The following is a 9,062-nucleotide window of genomic DNA, read 5'->3' on the forward strand; positions in this document are numbered from 1 at the left end:
CTCTCTTCATCCAAGTGGAGTTCCTCATATGCTCCTCGTCAATAACACACCTCTCAGTAAAAATGGATACAGAATCAGTAGCAATACGCAGTCGCTGAAAAATAGGAGTAAGCAATCTCCCAACATACTCCTTCTTCCCACGCCCAAAAGCCTTGACCTTCAGAGAGATCAAGTGAGTAGCAAACACTGCACCATAGTTAACCCACAATCCAGCTATCATCCTCAACAATAAAATCATAAATCCCATATGCCATCATTTCCAACTCAGTCACTCTCATCTTCCCAAGTTCCATCTTACACAAAATAGTGTTGGCTTTTGCCCTAACAATATACCTGATCACTATATGTCACACATCAGTCATAGTGGAACGTCAGGAATCACCTAGAACGTCGGGAATCATAAGAAGAATTTTCACCTAGAAATGCATATCTTAACCCTGCAGGAAGTGGCTTGAGATAAAGCTTTAGAGCTTTCTCAAGGCTCCAATCTGATAGTTTCTCAGCTTGTGAAGAAGTACCAACCAATTCCTCTTGTGCAACCAACTTCTTCACTTGCTCATTAGCGTCTAGTAGCTTGACATACCCAGCAGCAATGTCATCTAAATGCTTAGCTTCTTCAGTAGAAGCAACCAATGCTCTCTCAAGAGGATCTTCATGATGCAGCTCCTTGAAAATCTCTTCAGCAAGATTAGACAATGTATCCACATAAAAAGTTTGACCATCTATTGTTGGCCTCTTAACCAACTTATCCATGTCAAAACGCATCTGTAAGTCTCCAACATTAAGGCCAATCTGTCCTTTCTTGACATCAATAATAGCTCCAGCAATGGCTAAGAATGATCTTCCCAAGATTAGAGGATCCCTAGGCTCTTCTTCATACTTCAAGACCACAAAATCAGTAGGTATCAAACAATCACCAATCTTAATTGGAACATCTTCAAGGATACCATCAGGAATGCAAATTGATCGGTCAGCAAGTATCAGAGTAATCTTGGTGGGTTGGAAATCTGTCATTCCAAGGCTGAGTGCAACTGATCTAGGCATTAAGTTGACACTGGAACCAAGATCACACAAAGATCTAGCAAACCTCTCACTGAAGATTGTACAATCAAGAACAAAACTACCTGGATCAGGAAGCGTTTCTGAGATCTTATTATGAATGATGGCACTGACTTGAGCTGAAATCATCATCACTCTTGCTCAACATTCAAATCCTTGGTTACCATTCTCTTGACATATCTCCTAAGCATTGGAGAAGTCTTAACTGCATCAATCAACGACAACTCAATAACAAGCTTATCCATCATAGCCTTGCACTTAGCATCATCAATCTCCTGCTTAGACTTCCTTGGGTTCTTGGGAAAAGGAATCCTAGGCTTGCACACTCTCTCAGCAACTGGAATCAGAGCTTTCGTAACCTCCTTCTCGGCCTGGACGTTGCATCGGTCGATGCTTGAGTTGTATCGGTCGATGCTGTCTCGCAAAGTCAATTCTTCTATGAACACTGAGGGTTGCGTTGTTCGATGCTTTGCAGCTGCATCGGTCGATGCTGGTTCCAGATCGTCAAACTCATCATCCTTATCGATCAATTCCTGCAACTCTTTGGTTTTCTGCTTCTTCCCAGCTTCAGACTGTAACTTCTTACCACTCCTTAAGGTCACAACATTGCATGAGTGCTTAGGGTTGGATTCAGTTCTTGCCGGTAAGTATCCTTCTTGTCTCTTCACAGCTCCAGCAGTTTGTGCAACTTAGCTCTCCAGCTTCTTAACTTGAACATTCAATGAATCAAACTTGCCAGTAAGCTCAGTATAGACATTGTCAATCTTACCATTGAATGTCACTGTCAACTGCTCTTGTCCCTGAAGAATCTGCTCAAGCATTGCTTCCATCCTACTCTCAGTTGTCTTAGGAGGAGGAGATTGGTAAGAGGAGTTGCCATAGGTCATGGTGTAACCACTGCTCTGCTGCTGCTTTTGGTAATCTTGCTTAGGAATGTAGCCTGTAGAACTAGACTGATAGTTATTGTGCTGGTTATTCCCACTGAAAGACCTGTTCCCTTGCTGATTTCCAAACTTTTGGCCTTGATTACCATATACAAAGTTTACATCTTCTTCCACATTCTGCGGCTCTGGCTCAAAAATCTCAACATCTTCAGCAAAATTGACTGACTTCTTTTCAACAAGAAGCTTATGCACTGTATCCAACTTGGCATTCACTGTAGCAAATTGATTTGAATCATACCCTTCATGTGCTCTTTTCCTCTCTAAGTCTGCATTCTTGGTACTGTTGCTTGATGCTAACCTTTCTATCAGCTTTTCAGCGTCATCTGGGTACCTTGTCTTGAAGTTCCCATCACTAGCAGCATCCAAAGCCATCTGATACCTCCAATCAATAACACTAAAGAAGATACTGATCAACTGCACCTATGAGAAACCATGACGCGGACAGTCTCTCTGGTATGCTTTGAACCTTACCCAAGCAGCTTTGTAAGATTCAATAGGTCCTTGTCTAAAGGTGGAGAGCTTAATCCTCAGCTCATCAGACATCACATCATCATAGAAATAGTTCAAGAATGCCACCTTGATGTCATTCCAGGTCTTCAGAGATCCTGGTTTGAGTTGCCTTAGCCAATGAGAAGCTTCTCCAGCAAGAGAGTAGGGGAAAACCTTGCAGTAGAGATAGTCTTCTGTGACTCCATTAACTTTGATACTTGTGACTATATCCTCAAAATGCTCAATATGGTCTAGAGGTTTCTCATGTGGCAGGTTCTGGAATGGTCTTTGTCCAACAAGAACAAAGTAGGCAGGCTTCAGCTCAAAATCATTCCTTGGAAATGGAGGAGGGACAATTGCGGATCGGTTCTCATAGAACAAGTCTAGCCTGTTGAAGTCCGCAAGAATCTTGACAAGCTCTCCATTGTTGTCCTGTCTGCCCTGAAGAATCTGTTGGTCATTACCATCCAAAGAGCTAGGCCTACGGAAATTCTCAGGAATTTATGGAATACTAAATCAATCAAATAATTAGGATTCAAGCAATTCAAAATCAGATCTAGAACTATAAACACTCTTGTAAAATAAATCAGTTATCACTGCAAATATTATCTAAATTTAAAACCAGAAAATCCAAATATCTTTGCAAAATTCAAGGTTAAAAGTCAGCTTTAAAAACAAGTTTAGATTGTTCACAAAATTATTAAATCAAATCTCTTTGCAAGAAATAATTTTGTTCATCAAAAGGTCTAATCAGGAAAATCAATTATATTCTCATATCAATTTATTTTCCTCTGTATCAATTCTAGGTGATCAATCAAGAATCAATATGATAGAACAACCTAAGATGAAGATCACAGAAGATAACGAATCCTAAAAATAATAGATCTAATAAACCATAAAAACCCTATGAAAAAACCCTACACCTAACAAGCAAACTACTCAGACATGTTTAATGAAGAACAAGACATCTTTTCTGAATAATAAGCAATTGATATTAAGAAGTAAGAAGGGAGTTCAAAAATCTTCTCTCTACAGATGAAATCAGATCTGTCTCTCCCAAAAGCTCTCAATCAAAAGGTGGCTGGAATCAAAATTCCTAGAAAAATAACTTAGGTCTAAACAATGACCATAAAATCCTATAAATACTCTAAAACACGTCTTGGGCCTTAATTGCAAATAAGGGAAAACTTGGGCAAACTTTGTAAATCTTCTAAAGCTTTGTGAGAAAATTTCCGATTGGCTTTGTGGCACCTGCATCGATCGATGCCTTGGTTGCATCGGTCGATGCATTACTCTTGAACTAGTCTCCCATCTTTGTTGATCAGCCTTCATGCTTTAATTATGATCCAAATCACCCTCTTTTAGCTCCCTAGTGTTCCATCCGTGCCAATGAGTACTAGAACCTATAAAGACTAAAAAACAACCTAGAAAACAAATCAAAAGACTCAAAAAGCACACTTATACCATGGTTAAAAACCACAAAAACCATGCTATATTAATGAGCAAGGCCTATGATCAGATAGAATGGTCTTTCGTTGAAAATTTGTTGCGGAAATTTGGTTTTTGTGAAAAATGGATTTCTTGGATCATGTGGTGTGTGACATCTGTTCGGTATAGAGTATTATTAAATGGCCAACCACATGGCTCCATAATTCCTTCTAGAGGGCTTCGCCAGGGAGACCCCCTATTGCCATACCTATTTAATATTTTTGCACCGAGGTTCTTATTGCAAATCTAAGAAAGGCGGAACGGTCAAAGCTCATTACGGGTATTAAGATGTCGACTGCTTGCCCCGCGATATCGCACTTATTGTTGCAGATGATAGTATGTTCTTCTGTCGGGCTACGAAGGAGCAATGTGAGGTTGTGTTAGGGATTCTAAGGCAGTATGAACGGGTTTCTGGACAGCGGATTAACTTTCAGAAGTCTTCGGTTCAATTTGGGCATACAGTGGATGCGGTATTGCGCGAGGAATTAAAAGGCGTATTGGGTATCACCACCTTGGGTGGTATGAGTTCCTATTTAGGCATTCCTGAAAGCCTTGGTGGTCAAAAACAAAAAAATTTCTCATTTGTTCAGGATCGACTACAAAAACGGATAGGTGGATGGCCTGCGAGGTTGTTGTCTAGGGGGGGGGGGGAGGTAATGATCAAGTCAGTAGCTACCGCTGTTCCTACCTTTGTTATGTTTTGTTTTCGACTTCCGAAAACAGTTACATGGAAACTTACTAGTGCGATTTCTAACTTTTGGTGGAGCTCTTCTAGAGAAACATGAGGGTTACAATGGATCGCTTGGGATAGGTTATGTGATGATAAATTGGATGGAGGTTTGATTTTTTGGTGTTTGGATGATTTTAACACCGCATTGTTGGCTAAACAACTTTGGCGGTTAATTTCAGTTCCAGAGTCGTTATTTGCGAAGGTTTTTAAAGGTCGATATTTTAGGCACTCTGATCCGTTGGATCCGATTAAATCTAATTCCCTGTCTTATGGATGGCGGAGTATGGTATCTGCTCGCTCTCTAGTGAACAAAGGACTTATTAAACGCGTAGGATCTGGCAATCCTCGAGACCAGCATTGCGTTCGGGATCGCCAGCTGATCCTACGCTTAGAGTTGAAAATTTCATTTACAGGAGCTCGCACTCCTGGAATTTGGCTTTGCTTTCGGCTTCTTTCGAGCCGGAAGATGTTGCCCTTATTTCTGTTTTTCCCCTTGGCAATCTACCCACACCGGATAGATTGGATTGGCATTTGACAAAAACTGGCTTGTATACTGTCAAATCTGGGTATCAAGCCTTGCCCCAGAAACCGAAAACCGCTTCTCCTGTTTCAGGTCCCAACATTACTCCTTTACAGGCTTTTGTTTGGCAACTTCGGTGTCCACCAAAAATTCGACATTTTTTGTGGCAAGTAATTACGGGTTGTGTAGCGACAACAGCTAATCTGCGGCGACGTTGGATGGGCTGTGACCTGGAGTGTGCACTTTGCAGAGGGACGGAAGAGACAATCAATCATGCTCTTTTCTTATGTCATCCGGCTAGGCAGGTTTGGGGTTTTTCCCTATTTCCGAGATCCTCAGGCTGTTTTCCTTCAGACTCTATCTATGAAAACATGGATTCTTTATTTTGGAGATTTCAGCAGATTCCTTCAGTGGATGTTTTTCCGTGGATTCTTTGGTATATTTGGAAGGCCAGAAATGAGAAATTTTCTAGCAATTTGGATTATAATCCATCAGCAATCATACAGATAGCAGAGGAGGAAGCAAAGCTTTGGTTCTTGGCATAGGAGGATTCTTTGGGACCCTCGCCTCAGGGCAGCTTTCGGCCAACTTCTAGCTTTACGGTTAATACTATTGACGCAATTACTAGGTATGGAACCAATCACCGCTGTTTTGTGGATGGATCTTGGAAGGCGACTGACCAGTTTATAGGTAGAGGATGGTATTGCATTTCTCCTGAAGGGGAATCTCCCACTATGGGTGCATCCAATTCTCTCCGTAGCTTGTCACCCCTCCATGCAGAAGTGGAAGCTCTCATTTGGGCAATGCGGTGTATGATTAGCGTGGATAATGAGGAAGTTATTTTTCTCATGGACTGTTCTGATTTGGTGAAGATGGTGTCTTCGCCTTCCATGTGGCCTGCTTTTAAGATATATTTGGACGTGATTGAAGAAGATAAGGAAGAATTCCTATCATTCTACGTAGTCTTGATTCTCCTATCACATAATGGTAGTGCGGACAAGCTGGCGTGTCGTGCTAGAGTGGAGTCGCATCAGATTACCTATGTGAACAGTTTTCCTACCAATTGGCTCGTTTGAGCTGATCTTGTACTTTGATGTAAAAAAAAATAATTATATATTGTGTTTTTAATATATTGTGAGATTGCTGTATTTTCAATCATTAGGTCATCTTTTTTTATTAAAAATTAATTAAATAATATAAAAGGGAGAGAGAAAGAGAGAGAATCGTTCTCAAGAATTAGAAACAACGTTGCTCAGTTTGATTATACACTTGTCAGCTTTCTATTGGTTACACAACAAAATAAATATATTTTTTTTCTGAGTAACGGAAAGAGTACTCCCGTCGTAAATGCTCTTAACGTGTTAGTCGGAGAGTTATCCTATTGTTCTTTATTTGTTTATGTCATCAAACTTACCATTGGTAAGTTTAAGTTATTACTACTGTTGTTGTTCTTTTTTTTTATGGTAATTTTTATTAGTCCACATTAGTGATTTTGTTTTTAGTTTTCATATTTGTTTTTGCTGTTGAAGATTTTGCAATATAAATTTTTATTCGTCCACATTACTTGTTAAAAAAAATATGGTAAAAGAAACAACAATTCTTATTTTATTAAATCAAGTCTATATTATGAATTCATCAAACCAGAAAATCAGATTGAAACATGTTAAGAGAACGCTATAACCAATATCAGAATCAAGAATTACTATAACCTTAGGTTCAAATATATGAAGATTTCCTCTCATAACCATTTATATTAACTTCAAAAACATCAATACGACAATACGTAAATACATTATTTTCTCTATTTGTTTAGGGTTTAATTTAGTTTTGACTTGTAATGTGGTGGTGTTTGAGTTCCGGTTAGGATTTATAAACAAACACTTGAGTTGTTTTTTATGTTCAACTCCATGAAGGTCCATACATGCATGGGACGAGTCCCGCTAAGATACTCTCCAATCTTTGCTTAAAAAAACTATCAAGAATACTTTTAGTTACTACTCCGTACATTAATACTCCCTCATATGTTAGATACCAAAATTGACGAGTTTCAAGTGTTAGCCTTTGATGAGAAAAATGCTATGTCAAGCGGAAGTTGCAGGAACATCCTCAGTAGGAGGTTGCACTGGTCTTTGAGATGATGGTGGTGGTTGTGGCTTTGGCGGTGGTTGTGGAGGTCTCTTTGGTTTCACCTTATCGACTACCTCAACTTCAACGTGATTCTGCAGGATGACACAAATTGCACACGTGTTGAAAGCAAATAAGCTCATCAAGTCACCATATTAGAGTATTAACAACAATACATACATGTGAATATCAAATTCAGGATGTCCAAGGCGGCCACCCCTTCCAAATCCCCACGTGTGTACTTCTTTATGAGAACTAATGCCAACATTATGGAACTTTGCAGCAGAGACCAACTTAATGAAACAGCCATGCAGTGAAATCAAGAGGTTGTTTTTATTTTCTCACCCAAGTTTTCTCTAAGATTCATAAACTCTGCTAACACTGTTTATACGAAAAATAAAATAAAGGGCATGAAGCAATTATGAACCCTTATGAGATAAACGTAATGGGAACGGAGGCAAACCCCTATTTTGATCAAATTCTTGAGCAGCAAGGAAAGCGGCGACCCTAAACCTAGAACGAAACAGAACTTCAACGTGAAACTGCAGGATGACACATTGACACAAATAGCACACGTGTTGAAAGCAAATAAGCTTCTCAAGTCACTATATCTATATATACATTTTTGGAGACATTTATGAAATAAATCTTCAAGTTCAAATCTATTTACAATCATGCCATTGGCATTAAATTTTTACTATTGTTTTTACTTTAAATAATATCAAATTCAGAATCTAATTGAAGAAGATTTTCTCCTATTCAAATTTCCAAAAGTATCGGACCAACATCTATTAGCATTAAATATTTTATATTTAATTAATCTATTTTCTAAAAAGTTATACTAAATATTAAACACAATTGATTAACCGTAGACAATAATAACAGCCTAGATATCAGATTAAACTTCTTGATTTTAATTTTTTTTTACAAAAAAATACTCTAACCATTTTAATCGACTTGCACAACTATAAATACAAAAGTGTTAAATGATATAGAGATATAGCAACAAAAATTACAAAATCAAATTATCGTATACATATAATTATAAAAATAGAATATATTATGTAAGACTATTATCTCTACATTGTAAATGAAAAATAAAAATCACAAAAAGTATAATTTGTTGACTAAATTAAATTTAATGAACAATAAGGATATCCTAACTATATAATATACCACTACATGTTGATAATGGAAGTTATACAGTACATAATATATTGATGTAAAATTATAGTAAATTTAAAAAATACAAAAGATATTATTTACATATATACGTTAATATAATAAATAAATTTTATATTGCCTTTCCCAACAAAAAAATATAGGCCTGCGGTGTACTGCGGGTGAATATTTAGTTAGAGTATTAAAAACAATACATACATGTGAATATCAAATTCAGGATGTCCAAGGCGGCCACCCCTTCCAAATCCCCACGTGTATACTTCTTTATGAGAACTAATGCCAACATTATGGAACTTTGCAGCAGAGACCAACTTAATGAAACAGCCATGCAGTGAATCAAACTCTGCCGGTTAGCTTCTGAAGATGTTGTTTGTTAGTTCGAAGTTGGAAGTTTGCACCATTCCCCCAGCTGAAAACCACTGTAGCTACTGGAAAAAAAAAGAAGAAAATGAACACAACATTTCAGCTTCTCAAAAGTTTTGTAAGAAAGAGTGACCAAGATTCATGTTTTTCCTTAAAGTCAAGG

At 38.1% G+C, this 9,062-nt stretch overlaps 1 protein-coding gene and 1 non-coding gene across 2 annotated transcripts; both read left to right on the forward strand.

The window, feature by feature from the left end:
• The first annotated feature begins 2,430 nt into the window (after positions 1-2,430).
• Positions 2,431-2,537, forward strand: LOC147948259 (small nucleolar RNA R71). Its single transcript, XR_015586257.1, has one exon. It is a non-coding gene; the product is annotated as a small nucleolar RNA R71 (small nucleolar RNA).
• A 1,781-nt stretch (positions 2,538-4,318) lies between these two features.
• LOC147948260 (uncharacterized) lies at positions 4,319-6,306 on the forward strand. The gene is made up of 4 exons (XM_087465984.1): positions 4,319-4,608; positions 5,124-5,535; positions 5,629-5,762; positions 5,859-6,306. The coding sequence occupies exons 1-4, from the start codon at positions 4,319-4,321 to the stop codon at positions 6,304-6,306; spliced, it is 1,284 nt and encodes a 427-aa protein (XP_087322110.1).
• Positions 6,307-9,062: the final 2,756 nt, after the last annotated feature.

The sequence above is a fragment of the Camelina sativa genome, chromosome 2 (assembly GCF_030686135.1).
Source record: "Camelina sativa cultivar CO46 ecotype springtype chromosome 2, ASM3068613v1".
NCBI classification, from domain to species: Eukaryota; Viridiplantae; Streptophyta; class Magnoliopsida; order Brassicales; family Brassicaceae; genus Camelina; species Camelina sativa.